Here is a 14,461-nt window from a genome sequence, read left to right on the forward strand (position 1 = left end):
CCTGTAAATGTATCTTGCAAGCGGGGGAAAATGACAGAAAATATTCAATATATCAATATATCAATAATATCCTGATTTATATTTTTATTTCTTATTTTCTTAGACTTCCTAATTCACAAGCAGATTCATCTTCGATGTTAAAATGATTCATGAATTGACAGTCTTTTCAGTTAAGGATGCTGGAAGATCAATATCAGCAGTATTGTGTATATATGGCTTGGGTTTCAAAACTCAGACCCAAATGAGTTTGACTGTGTCATTGTACTGCCAGTGAAAATTCTGCTGCATAATGAAAGCTGCTTTATTATAGAGTCCATGAAGTTCTGCCCCACAGGATGTTTCCAGCTGAAAGCTCAGAAGAATCTGTGGTCATAAAATTGGGCTGAGAAATAAGAGCAAAGCCTCCTGAGGCCTGGCAGTAGAAAAGCTGTGATGTAAGTAAAGATCCTCAAGAATATTCAAGCTGGAAGAGCTGCATATTCATCCTTATCTGATCCACTCAGAGGAGCACTCATTTCTTTATGTACATGAGCACTAAATACTATAGAAGTGATATCTACATAAAGATAAACCCATCTAGAGATCTTAACTAAGGCCTGAGGAGCACGCTATCGACCAACATGTGAAGCAGCATTGGAGTGAAATATGAAAGGAAAAATATAATCTTTTAGAATTAATTTCTTGCAGCATTTTAAGATTTTTTGATTAAGCCTTAAAGGAATTGGATTTTGAAAAAAAAAAAAAAAAAGATGTATTCTTAGAAAAAGCTGTATTTTATATATATCAATATCAAGTATGCTACCTGGTTGTCCTCTAGGTTGATCACCTCTAGTAGATCATGTTCCTTCAAGCCTTCCAGACTAGTTATTTTATTGCTAGATAGGTCCAATGTCTGTAGAGTTTTCAAGCTGTCCAGCCCGGTTATCTTCTCAATCTGGTTAGAGCTCTAAGCAGAGATGAAAGGACATAAACTGTTGAGAACGTTCTACAGGTGAAAACCAACATTCCTGAGGAAGAACAGAGTTCACCTTGTTACTGAGAATCCTATTACAAATAGGCCTGTTATGCATTAACCCCATCTTCGTCTAGAGATGACATATTACAGCTTTCGACATTACTCAAGGTGAAAAGAGTCACCTATCTCCTGATTAACTGATCTTCAACTCACCTCGAAGAGCAAGAGACAACAGCATCAGAAAGAGCTCTGGCATCCTTTTAAAGCTGATCCTAGCTAAAGGATACTCTTGTCAGTATCCAAATTAAAATGTAGAAAATAGATATGCACATAAAATGACAGAATATATATACATAAATACATAGAATTTCCCTCTGTAATCATGGTTATATTTACACTTATGATTACAGAGTAAATAATCAAAATATGAAGGCAGAACAATACAGTAATGCCTTCTTTGGACTACTGGCAGTCTAAAAAAATATCTCTAGGATACACAAGTTTATCCTAATGCACACTGAGTATGCATAAGTGCATAAGTGAAGGCAGACTTTATTTATTGTCAGTGACAGCAGGCACAGAAATGTTTAAAACAACCCCAAACCAAACAAACTTACCTTAGTTTACATAGACTCTAACACAAGAAATGACCCAAGCTTTAGTGCATCGAGACTTTAACACAACAAATCACAGAATGGTTTGGGTTGGAAGGGAGCTCATCCGGTTCTAACCCCCTGCCACGGGCAAGGACACCCACTAGAGCAGGTTGCTCCAAGCCCCTGTGTCCAACCTGGCCTTGAACACTGCCAGGGATGGGGCAGCCACAGCTTCGCTGGGAAAAGTCTGTGCCAGCGCCTCAGCACCCTCACAGGGAAGAGCTTCTGCCTAAGAGCTCATCTCAATCTCCCCTCTGGCAGGTTAAGCCATTCCCCTTGTCCTGTCCCTACAGGCCCTTGTCCAAAGCCCCTCTCCAGGTTTCCTGTAGCCCCTTTAGGCACTCAGAGCTGCTCTAAGGTCTCCCTGGAGCCTTCTCCATGCTGAAAAAATGACCCAAGCTTTAGTTCACCTAGACTCTAACACAAGCTTTTGAGAACTCGTAAACAACTATAATTGTTTTCCATTCTTCCCATACAAGGTACAAGATAGAAGACCTACATTTATCACTGGACACCAGATGGCTTCATTTGTCAGGGCCTCACAAATCATATACTCATTTCTGCTTTGAACTCCAAATAGATGTAACATGCTTAAGTTCTATACTCATCTTTGTCCCAATGGCCACACATACCCAGATGGCCTCTCAACATGATTCCTTGTGGATAACCTTGTAAGCTCTATTTTTCCATCAGCATCACCTTGTGCTGAAAGCTTAGAAGCCTCATATTCTATTAATAAATATTTAGGAACTGTTGAAATAAATAAGGCAGCTGACTCTAACGTGAATCCAGTTGTCTGTCCTTGACATTTTTCCTGACTTTTAAATGTTTAATTAGGTTATTAATAGCATGGAGGCTCCTTCTTCTCTTCCTGTTCTTCGTTAGACCTCTGGTTAATAGGATACAGCTCAGAGCTCGAGCTGCAAAATGCTATGCAAGAGATGATGCACATAAAACCCTGTGAACAAAAGGGATTTGTGTAGAGATCTTTCCATTTTGCAAAGCATAAAATTCCTAAGAGTCCAGTTCACTAAAGCTGCACTTTTTATTTTTTGCAAACATAAGCAGAATAAAGGCTTTTTTGGTATAGCTAGGCAGTATTTACAGGTTTTGATGTCTTTCTTCCAAACTTCAGACCTCACTACTCTTTCAACCTAAAAAGCTCAAGGCAAAATGGAAAAGAAAGCTGAATCAATGGGAAGAAAGGGGATGGCTGCTCCCATGAAGAAAAGAACTGCATTTTATTCTAATGAGCAAAAGGAAATGCTATGCTAAAATCTGTCTATTTACATAATTTCCACGAGTGTCTACTTTGCTAATTAAAAAAGACAAGCAGTTGTATAAATAATCGTATCAGCACGTAAGAACCCAACCTGAAAAACATGTTCATATTAATAAGGTTTAGCTGTTAACACAACCTCCAAAGTATTTTACAGGGCAGATAACCCATTACTAACAGAATTATTACTAGGCCTTTTAACAGATGAGGAAATCAGTGCAGACAATGATTGAGCAACTCAGTGTAGTTGTCCCTGAAGAAAAGCTCTTCCTATCAGCTTAGATCTTCATACTCCTATAGTCATACTCTTATTTCAGAACTTTTAGACATGATTTTGCCAATCTGAGTTAATCTTATCCACTAAAAATGAGACAAAATCCAGTTTTATTATCACTAAGGGCATAACTGAAGGCAGTATAGATATGAAATAAAAGTATATTAAAAATATGTTAGTGAACGCTACTTGAATATATTATTCAAAGCACACTACTGTCCACTTTTAAATGTGAATATGGAAGCAGAATTAAGTATGAGAGCCAGGTCTTGATGGGTACAGACCATAGTTACTCTTTTCTGTATCATCAATTACTACAGAACAGATGAAAAATCTTTAAAATTTCAAAAGGATTGGAAAAGAATATTTCTATTCCTGATAAGGTATTCGTCCACTTTATCTAAAATATGTATGTAGGTGCTTCAAACTAATGTAGCAAATCTGAGCATATTTCTATGTATAGTTTTTTCGTACTTAGTCTTCAAATCCCATTAAATATATTTTTAAATCATTAGTTCGAAGTAAAACCTGCTAAGAAGTAGCCTGTTGTACTTATAGAAAGTGAATAACATTAAAAATAGGGTTTGCTTGTGTTTCTGCACAACTTGTATATCGATGACTCTTCCTATTACCTATCTTGAAATCATTCAGAAGAAAGCATTGAGATTACTAAGGTCATTTTACAAGCATGGGGCTGAGATAAATGGGGAAGGAGATACATGCCTTCCCAATGCCTTTAAAGTGAGTAAGATGCATGCCAACAACTGTAGGCATTGACAGAGGTCTATATTTGGGCTAGTTATCCTTGGCTATTTTCATAACCAACAGAGAGAAACAGGGACTTCCAAGGCCTGATGCATCTTGTGTTAATGTAGACACCAGCAGATGGATCAGAATAATGAAGTATTTTAAGTGTCCATTTCTCTCCACTGACATTTGAGGCAGCAAAGAACAAGTAGCTCAGGTACAGTTGTCTGCACTGCAGCGATCTGAAGCCAGAGAAGATAAATCCCGCTATAGCATCTAGAAATATAACCTAGAAATGTTGTATTTAAACAAATATACTCAAGATCACTTGATGCGAAGCTGGCAATATAAAACTTCCCATCTCATTACAAGAACCTTAAAAAATCAGATAAAGATCCTTTCATAGAAGAGCAGAATTGCATACTGGAGTTGACTTGTGCTCTAAAATGAAGGCGTCTCGGTCCTCACTTCTCCTGTCTCAGCTCACTGCTGTCGTGAACACAGCTTTATAAGGAAATGTACTTACAAAAGAAATTAATTGTTTGTACTGTGGGACATGCACAGTAGGTAACTTCTTACACATCACCTAAGCAACAACAAAACCTATCCAGAGTAAAAGCAAAGCATCTTTGGAGAAATCCAAAATGCAGCTGGACAAGGCTCTGAGCATCCTCCAGTGAAGATGACTCTGCTTTGAGCAGGAAGTTGGATCAGATGAGATCCACAGCTCCCTTCTGACCTATATCATTCTATGACCCTGTATTAATGAACCAGATGTGTCCAGGATTACAAATACCTTTGAAAATATTTTAATGTAATCATCTTCACATTTATTAAGCCATTAATATACTGATAAAAGACAGGAAAATAACTAGAATTACTTAGTTCTTACCAAGTTGAGTATTTTGATAGGTAGGTTCTCAAGGCCACCGATTGCAACAAGTCTGTTGTGTGACAAACTAAGGTGAGTCAGACTGTGACACTTCCCCAGTCCTTGTATCTCCTCTATGTTATTAACTATACAGTGGTTTTTGCAGTTAAGGAAAAGAACTGAACACAAAACCTTAGCAATTAGTTGCTAGATTAGCCAATGAAGCTGAATTTTATGGTGTGGGAAGCTGGACAATAAATGCTTCATGTTAAGGAGTTTTAAATCCCAGCTACTCACACCCACTCCTATGGAACTTACTACCTCCATGTTTGACTGACACAGCTTTTTGTAGGGCAGCAGGACAAGTGACACTGGTCCAGCTAGAAATGTTCTTCCCCTCCTTATTGGAGGGGTTTTTAACTCGGTTTGTTTCTGTGACCTGGTTTACAATGCAGCCCTTCAAGGTGGCATAACCAGGCTGGTGGCGAATCAAGAGTAATGAAAATAGAAGAACAGGAGTGTGGGGAAGAAACTACCGCCAGCATCTTGCAAAACTATGCTGTAAATCTCTGGTCTGCTTACCAGATGCACGTATGCAGGCTAAAACATAGGGGTATTTATCACAGAATGGTTTGGGTTGGGAGGGACCTTAAAGCTCATCCAGCTCCAACCCCTGCCACGGACAGGGACACCTTCCACTAGAGCAGGTTGCTCCAAGCCCCTGCGTCCAACCTGGCCTTGAACGCTGCCAGCGATGGGGCAGCCACAGGTTCTCTGGGCACCCTGTGCCAGCGCCTCAGCACCCTCACAGTATTTTTCCCTTATATCTAATCTAAGTCTGCCCTTTTTCAGTTTAAAGCCATTCTCCCTTGTTCTATCCCTACATGTCCCTATAAAAAGCCCATCTTCAGCTTTCTTGTTGGCCCCTTTAGGTACTGGAAGGTCTTTGACTTTATGTCTTAGACTGTACAACGCAGTCACATGGCTGATTCATCAGAGGAGGGTGTAATCTTTTTATGTTTATGGAGTACGTAACATAGCTCCAAACTGACCTTGACCTCCAAGCATCACACACAAATTACTGAAGTCATGCCAGGCAACAGTACTATATGGGGCTATTTCACTCTAAATTATACCTGTTCTATACTGGCCATCTGTCCTGAAAAGGGAAAATGTATTTTAAATTATCATTAAAATCAACAGCAGCAGTACAAGTAGTTAGGATTCCTCAGCAAAATTCAGCATTAACATAACTACCCTCATTCCTTACACAAATCATGTCTTCTTTGACAACAAGCCATCTTTCTCACAATGGGATGAACTGCAGAGGTACCTGACTCTGTAGCTCTGAAATCAGACAACTCTGATCCAGGCATCTAATCATTTAGTGACTGAAATTAGATGAGGAGAATTACTCATATCATAAATGTCCAGGCTGGAATGAGTTAAATAAAAACCCAAGAAATATAACTGGGAACAAAAAACAACCAGAACATGCAGGACACAGGCAAATGCCTTTAGGCAATCACAGAAGAAAACATTTTTAACTGAGATAATGAACTCTGCCTGCAACGAGGGAAAGAAAAGTGAATTTTCATTCACATTTCTAGTCTTACATGTCTAGCAGACATATTATCAAGATTACTTTCTCTCAGTCTGAATGATATTGTAACCAAACAAAATGTAAGCTTAGCCAGGACAAATAGAATACTCTAAGAGCAGTAACCTAACTGTTTTTTCCTAACTGCATTCCTATATAGGTACTTAATTATACCCAAGTTCTACACTCACAGGCCTTGATGGAGAAAGAGAGGAGAAGAAATGACTTAGTAAGCACAGGCTTATATTTTCATATGACCTCACACTACACTCTCTCTGTCATTTTAGAAAAGAAACAAAAACCATCCACAGGCACTAATGTTTGATAGATATTAAGTGATTTCCATACCAAATGAGACTGCTTCTCTTTCAACTGAATCATGAAATGGTTTGGGTTGGAAAGGAACTTAAAGCTCATCCAGTTCCAACCCCCTGCCATGGGCAGGGACACCTTCCACTACAGCAGGTAGCTCCAATCCCCGTCCAACCTAGCCTTGAACATTGCCAGGGATGGGGCATCAATCTGAGGAGGAAAAGTTTTGGTGTGGAAAAACTATTAAGCCATAAACATCAATATGAGGCAGCAAATTGCTCAGCACTAAAAACAAATACAATCAAGTTTAGTCTTTTAATAACTCATATAATGCTTTGTCAGCTCTTATTGCCCAAGCTGTCTCCTTCTCTGGTTTGGGCAGTTTTCTCCTTAAAAACTCATTTATAAACCTGTCAGGTGTGCTTGTGTATGCACTTGTCAGAAAAAAAGTTACAATGACCTTACCATCTGCATCGTAATTTACTTAAAGGTGTTAAGAAATGCTTAGTTACTGTCAACAAGGAATGCCTGCCAAACAGTTCTGCTACTGCACGGTATTTAATATAGTATTTTCCTTTAGGATTTCAACGAACAGCTTGTTTTGTCTGCCATGTCTTCAGCGAGGAGTGCTTGACATGGGTTAGGAACAGTGCCGCTTTGCTATTCTCAATCCTGCACTTCTAAATCCTGCACTCATTTACCACTCTTTCAGAGGCTCCTGTTGCAACTGTATTCCTGAAACAAGTTTTCCTCCCCATTTCAACGGTATCTTCATTGCCAAATGAAGAAATGGAAGACAGCATGCTGCTGCATTGAAAGCAACTGAAAAAATACTGCTTCAGATCCACAATACACATCTCTGATCTTTCTTTCCTTTTCATTTTGCCATGTGGTTTTTCCTCTGTGATAGAAAATTAGAATTGCAAAGGGATAGTGTGTCAATGCCATTTGCTGACAAGAATCCTGTCACCTACACACTTTCTAAAACGTGTGAATAATGTAACCTGGGCGCCCTGCAAGTGCTTTATCTGCTCCTACATGAAAAAGGCATTGTATTAATATTGTTTGGTAATGGGATAAGAGACAGAGAAAAAACTATCATAGCTTCTGTCTTCTCCCTTTCACAGAGTGGAAAATCAAGATATAATTTCTGAAGCGAAGAGGAAAGGTTCACAAGCTCTCAGGAAGCAATTTGAAGTAAGACAGCACGTCAACATGAAACTCCAGACGACTTTTCAGGAGAATCTTTAGGGAGACTGAGTACTACGGAAAATTAAGCAATGAAAAACCTTAATGTGCAGGTTCATGTTTATCTGATTTCTGCCAGAACAGTGTTTCTAAGCCCACATAGTAGGTATCACAGTAAGAGTGGGGAAGGTGGGGAGCAGAACACCTTTGCTCTGTGTACTGCCCTCAGCATATCCAAGAAGTATTCTCTCACTTAAAGATTCTCTTCATTGTCACTAAACAGCCTTGTCCTCCGCAAAGTGTCTACAGTTCCTGTGGAATTAGTTATGTTCAAGATGAAACAACATGCACCTTTTTCATTTAAGGGAGCTTAGTCTTCCAAGCTGATTTCCTATTAACCTTTAGTCTATAAAAATACTGGCATTATATATTACCTCTGCCATGCAAACACCATGTGACATGTCACCGTTACAGTTTTACATGATGCAAAGTGGAGGTTTTTGTGTTCCTCTAGCAGACGAAATCCTTACATGTATACACCAACACTTTTAACACCATGCATGCCTAAGTAAATTAAGATCAGTATCACCAGCAGTGTTTAAACTTGCTTCTAAAGACAAAACTAACATGAAGAAACAACACAAAGAAAACAGGTATCCACATGAAGCAAGTAGCTGGTCAGAAAGCAAACAAGCAACTTATCTCCCTTTCGAGTTTCCATAAAGGATACAATCCAGCAAGAGTTTAGTAAGTGATTGGTATGCTGACAAGTTTTTCATTCTAGGTATTTGATTGTGTGAGAAATCGACTTCCTGAAGGAAAAAAAGAGACAGAAAGTTAGTTTTATTTTATCAGCACTTAGAGCTGTCTTGTGAAACTAAATGGCTTTTATGTTAAACTTGCAATCAAGGGTGTGGAAGAAATAAGATCATTAATATTAAGTGGAGAGGGGCTTTGGACAAGGGCCTGGAGGGACAGGCCAAGGGGAATGGCTTTAACCTGCCAGAGGGGAGACTGAGATGAGCTCTGAGGCAGAAGCTCTTCCCTGTGAGGGTGCTGAGGCGCTGGCACAGACTTTTCCCAGAGAAGCTGTGGCTGCCCCATCCCTGGCAGTGTTCAAGGCCAGGTTGGACACAGGGGCTTGGAGCAACCTGCTCTAGTGGAAGGTGTCCCTGCCCGTGGCAGGGGGTTGGAGCTGGATGAACTTCAAGGTCCCTTCTGACACAAACAATTTGGTGATTCTACGATTAATATTGAAACATAAACGGGCAGGTTCTTTTTTCATGAAACACAGCATTCACATTTTGGGACCTTCCAAAACTATACTTTGTTCCAACAACATTATCATTAATAGTCCTGTAATTATTCATACATATACATATTAAAAAACTAATACGTATTAAAAAACTAAGAGAGAAGACAGAGAAATATATGGAGTTTGTATTTCAAAACACCCTCTTGCTTTTTAGAACCCAAAGTGGGCTACAAGAGAGCTACAGCGAAGGGAAGACTAGCACACAGCTACACTTCAAGTACATGTTACAAAATGATGGGCATCAGTCAATCTGAAGGGCAGGAAGCAATCCTACTAATAAATTCAAGGAGCAAGGCAAAAATTCTGGCTGTATTTACCTCTGGCTAGAACAGTAGAATAGTTGGTTGTACAATACAGCTTCCCATGGCATGTAAGGGTTCAGGGTGTGAAACAAAATAAGACTGAAATGCAGATTGAAATACCCAAAGATTTGGAAAAGCTATTAAAATGTCAAATGAGGTAAGAAAAGAACAAGGAAGGCATATAAATTCACTTTTACATCTGTCCAAATACAATGTCTAAGGTAGATTTACAAAATGGTTTCAAACTTAAACCTATAAAATGCATTTTTGGCAACTTACCTTGAGATTTTTAGGTGGTTTAAAACCAAAATACGTAGTCAATTCATTGTTAGAAGCATTCAGTTCTAGTAGGTAAGGCATGTGACTGACACAAGAAAGATCTAGTAACAAAACAGAAGGTCAAATCCTTTACTTGAATGCATAGGTAAATGCAGAGATCGTCATGACAAAGTGTGACCATTATGTCTAATAGCAACCAAGAATGAACTTGTAGTTACACATTCAGAAAGTGATGTTTAAAGTGCAGAAAGCAGATGTACTAACACCTTCTAGTAGAAAAGAGGCAGTTTCTACACCACATAGAATAAATACTCAAGTTCTACATTAAATTTCCAGTATGACAACTGATTTGTCTAGAAGCCAGAAGGTAGTTTTATATTCCAGCTACCTCTAGAATGACAGAGAAATTACCTCTGTCCTAAGTTAGTAATTAGTGGAGTATTCAGGCCACTACTGAAGACTAAATGACCAGTTGCTATGGAAAAGTCCCTGCTCTGTTCAGACCCAGCCTTCTCAGATGAGCTGTAAGTAAAATGAGCATGGAGAAGTGCTGCCTCACAAAACTGCTGCTATTATTGGACTCCAGCACCTCAAGTGAAATGGATTTAAAAGAAATAATGCAACAGGTTTCTTATCACAGCTTATTCCTTTTCATGTTAAATGAGTTGGGGAGTATGAGGGAAGAGGCAAGGAGCAGGAGACGGAGTTTATCCCAGTCTCCATTTATTACCTTTCTGAATCATTTTTCACATTACCACCAATGGGAAACCTTGACAAAGGAAAATTCAAGGCTGGGAAAACTGTTCCAGACATAACTTTAAATATTATGATGTCTGCACATGTAAAATCTCAACCTTAACCTTGTATTGACATGCATGCTTGCATTTTATCTTTGGATAATAAACTGGACAATAATCTCCATGTTCCCACTGATAAACATATGCTGGCACAGCTGCCTGAATGGTCCATACATCACTCTCAAGAAGATCTAGCCATGACCTCATTCTGTAGAGCTAGTATGGAGTAGTTACACCATTAAAATGTAGACCAGGCTTTGTGATACTAAAGCTACATGGTACAGTGCATTTCTCATCTGAAATGATTTCACAAGCCAAGAATTTACTAGTGTATTTACTACATACCATTAATTTTATTAGATGAAAGTTCCAGCTTCTGTAGGTGAATGTATCTGGAGAGAATGCTAATGTCACTTAACTCACGACCCTGGAAAAATAAAGAAAGGGACTTTAATAACTGGCTATATAACTTCAGCTGCTCTCCCAAGATAGACACAGTAGCAGGAGACATTGAAGAGGTGCCTCGAGGTCCCTCTGGCTGGATGTGTCAGAACAGGATGGCATATATAGAAAGTGATGTTAGAACTGCAGATCAGCCATGAATGGTGAAAATGTCAAAAGATGACTTTAAAACACAACCAGGAGAGGTATCTGCAGCTAGGAAAAATGCCAGCAAAACAACCTGCATAGAAGAGGGAGAGGCAGCAAGTAAGCTTTAAAGGACATATCACGCTAACTTTCTGAAGGGGCAATGAAACACATTCTCAGGTGCTTCACATGTTCCTCTATTCTTTTCCTCCAGCTGACTGAAGTCGGAAAATGTATTTTCACACCTGAAGATTGGGTAAGGAAGAATCTTGCTGCTGTTGGTACTAAGTGCAAAAAGAATACTGATATGCCAGTTGTCAGCAGGAGCCATGCTGTGCCTTGTCAGCAGTCCCATGTACATGAAACAGCATTGACAAGTAGAGACAAAAACCTGCCTCTTGAAGTTTTTTTTTTTACTAGACCAACTATTTGCTGTTAAAAAGAGGAAATCTTTGAGCAGAAAAGCACTTTACTTTGATGTTCTTTGCTTATACTTACTGAAAGCGACAGATTAAGATAGACGTATTCGATACCAGTGGCTGAGTGCCCTAACTTGTGGAGTCCCTCAGCTACAGTGTCTTCATCCAACACTCCCTCAAGCTGACCCTATAAAATAGCAGAAATAGGGATCAGGAAAAGGAATGGATTAAGGGGGGATTTATGAAATGAAATTCCCCACATGGGGGCTGTTTGGGATGCAACTGGGAACGGAGTTTAATAATAAAAAGTCCTCCAACACTGCTTTCAGGACTCCATCACCTAAGGCACTACACAATGATTAATGCAGCCTCAAAACAGATAAATAGAAACATGTCATGTACTAGCTTTATACATTTGAAAAGGTTCAACAGGTTTCTGTTGGGTTTGGGTTGGTTTTACCTTCTGATTTAAATGCACAGCTTTAAACAGGACCCATTTCCAGAGATGCTGAGCCATGAAACTCACATTGATTATGGATGTTAACATCTCAGCAAATCAGCACTAACATAACCCCAGCGTTGCACCCCAATATGCAAGTTATTGGAAGCCCTTTACATTTGCTCAGCATGAGCAGCTAGCGCTGCTCTTCAGAGAACAATCTTTGCCAAAGTGGGCACTTGACAGATGGCACTAATGAACCACTACGTAGGTTTAATGAGAAAATAAGCCAATGGTTTGTGAAATTCCTGTAAGCTTGGAGAAGTCACAGAACAGAAGTCCCTGGCTAATCCAGGGACTAAGATAAAGGATGCTTCAAATGGTAACCATCTAAATTGTAGCATCTACATGTTATAGCAATGGAGACTAAAGATGTATTTCTACTAGGTAAGTATACAAGGTGATAATGCTGTGGCAGTGAACACTGTTTAACCCAGCAGAGCAGGGAGAAAAAATTCACTTGGACCCAGGGGGCTTATTCAATCTCAGGACTGGGCATGTAAACAGGAAAGGGGTTTAATCTGGCCATTCATATGCCAGTTTATCCTTAGTCTTTATGTAGCAAAACAGGAGACGGGCAATCCAGAGCTATTCTGGACACGATGGGGACGAAAGAGACCCTAAAAAAAAGGCAGAAATTAGAGGTGAGGGGAAGAGACCAACCAGCCTTTCCTTTTTTTGGGGAAATGAGAAATCACTATCTGGTGCCCCCATCAACTCCCCTTTTTTCCCCCCACAACAACACTGAGTGATGAGGGGGGAAAGGGTTTTTCCCTCACAAGCATACCCCTCCCCTAACAGCTGGGGAGCTGAACCTCTGTGTGCTGTGACTCCTCTTCCTTTCCATCCTCCTCCTCCTGCTTGTCCTCTTGGCGAGGCAGGCTGAGCCGTGGCTGCTGCAGGCTGGGCCTGTCCGGGGGCTGCGGTGGCTCAGGAGGAGGAGGAAGCTGCTCCTCAAGGCCATCCTCTCCTCCCTTCTCTTCACTTTCCGCCATGAGTTGTAATAGGGGCGCGGAGGGAGATGCTCTATCGGTGCTTCGCACTGAAGGACCACTCCATCACCCCTCGCACCAAGCCGCCAGCATCTTGTTTGCCTCCCGTTGCCACGGAGACGGGGGAAGGGGATCGGCGCCAACCAGCCAATGGAAAGGCGGCTGGCGGAGCGGTGCAGCATGGGAGTTGTAGTTCTCCGCGAGGGGCTCGCCCGCAGCGGCCGTCAAGCCGCAAAGCATCTTGGGAGTTGTAGTCCGCCTCACAGGCGACCTCCTCAGCAGGCGCCCTGGGGCTTGTGTGGCTGAAGGCAGCGCATCCCCCTCACACAGCCGCGCTCCTTTCCTCTTCTTCCTCACTCTTCCACAGGAGGAGGAAGAGTGTGTTCACCTCCATTTGTGTGTTCCAGATCGGGATTGTCAGACAGATAACCCTCAGGGAACCATTATCCAGCCACAAAGCCCCAGGACAACACGGGCTCTGTGCAGGATGGTGGCTCTGCTCAATGGCACCATGCAGACAGTCTGCAAACCTGGCTGTTTCAGTCACAGGCCAGTCCTGCTCTTCCTGGCTTATATCTGAGAGGACTGGTGACACTGGTCATTTATACTGGGAGTCACAGGCATGTGCTGGGTGAGGGTCTGAGGCTGTTTGAAATGGTGAAGTAATGTGTTTCCTGAAGAAAAAAAGTACAGTTTCGGAGCTGGTGGAGGAAAAAGTCTGTATAATTTTGCTGGAAACACTTGGGAAATAGAAAGAGGTCAGGTTGTCACAGTGGGGGAAAGTAAAATTACTGCTTTTGAAACAGCTTTGCTTGTCCTGGTCTTTTATCACCATAGAACCCTGACTGCTTCCACAGCTCAGTTCATGGGGTGTGTGGACTATCCTGATGCACAGTGCACCCATGGGTGAGCTCAAATGGCACAAAGGTTTTCTTACTGTGCCTCCCATACCTTAAAACACAGGGCAGTTATTTCACCCCTCCTCATAGGAGGTGGGACACTTTTTACCCAAATGAGTTGTGGAAACATCAATGTTTAGCTGAGTCTCATTCAAGGACTGTTAAAGGGTTACAAGATACTCACAAACTGGGTGAACTCTGTGTTATGGAAAAGCTATGAGGTTTTAGAAAGAAAAACCCTGCAAGAGAACCTTTTATCCTAGATCATGAGCTTGGCTGAGTCTCTCATCCTGCAACCACACAAGGAGGAGCACCCTGCCTACTGAGCCAGGTTGCTACTGCAGCAGCGGCTTACCAGGACCTGATACTGCTCCCATTGCTTTCCTGTCACTCAGCTGATGGCTGTTGGAGACTAAGGTTAGAGAATGGGAGTGATTTGGAGCTTTGTGATTGCTCTGGAGGCCCCATCATCTTTGCTGGGTGGCAGCA

At 41.0% G+C, this 14,461-nt stretch overlaps 1 protein-coding gene across 3 annotated transcripts in view; it reads right to left on the reverse strand.

Moving 5' to 3' along the window:
- LRGUK (leucine rich repeats and guanylate kinase domain containing) overlaps positions 1–13,168 on the reverse strand; it is a 55,690-nt gene extending 42,522 nt beyond the window's left edge. For all 3 annotated transcript variants that reach the window (XR_004389889.1, XR_003990721.1, XM_030480712.1), the window contains exons 1-7: positions 12,897–13,168; positions 11,662–11,769; positions 10,921–11,002; positions 9,779–9,879; positions 8,613–8,694; positions 4,804–4,928; positions 803–946 (exon numbers count right to left, since the gene is read on the reverse strand). Coding sequence is in view for 1 of the 3 variants with exons in the window: in XM_030480712.1 (XP_030336572.1) it covers positions 803–946; positions 4,804–4,928; positions 8,613–8,694; positions 9,779–9,879; positions 10,921–11,002; positions 11,662–11,769; positions 12,897–13,076 (822 nt within the window). In the remaining 2 variants the exon portion in view is untranslated. The remainder of the gene's footprint in view (positions 1–802; positions 947–4,803; positions 4,929–8,612; positions 8,695–9,778; positions 9,880–10,920; positions 11,003–11,661; positions 11,770–12,896) is intronic.
- Positions 13,169–14,461: the final 1,293 nt, after the last annotated feature.

Source organism: Strigops habroptila, chromosome 3 (assembly GCF_004027225.2).
Source record: "Strigops habroptila isolate Jane chromosome 3, bStrHab1.2.pri, whole genome shotgun sequence".
Lineage (NCBI taxonomy): Eukaryota > Metazoa > Chordata > Aves > Psittaciformes > Psittacidae > Strigops > Strigops habroptila.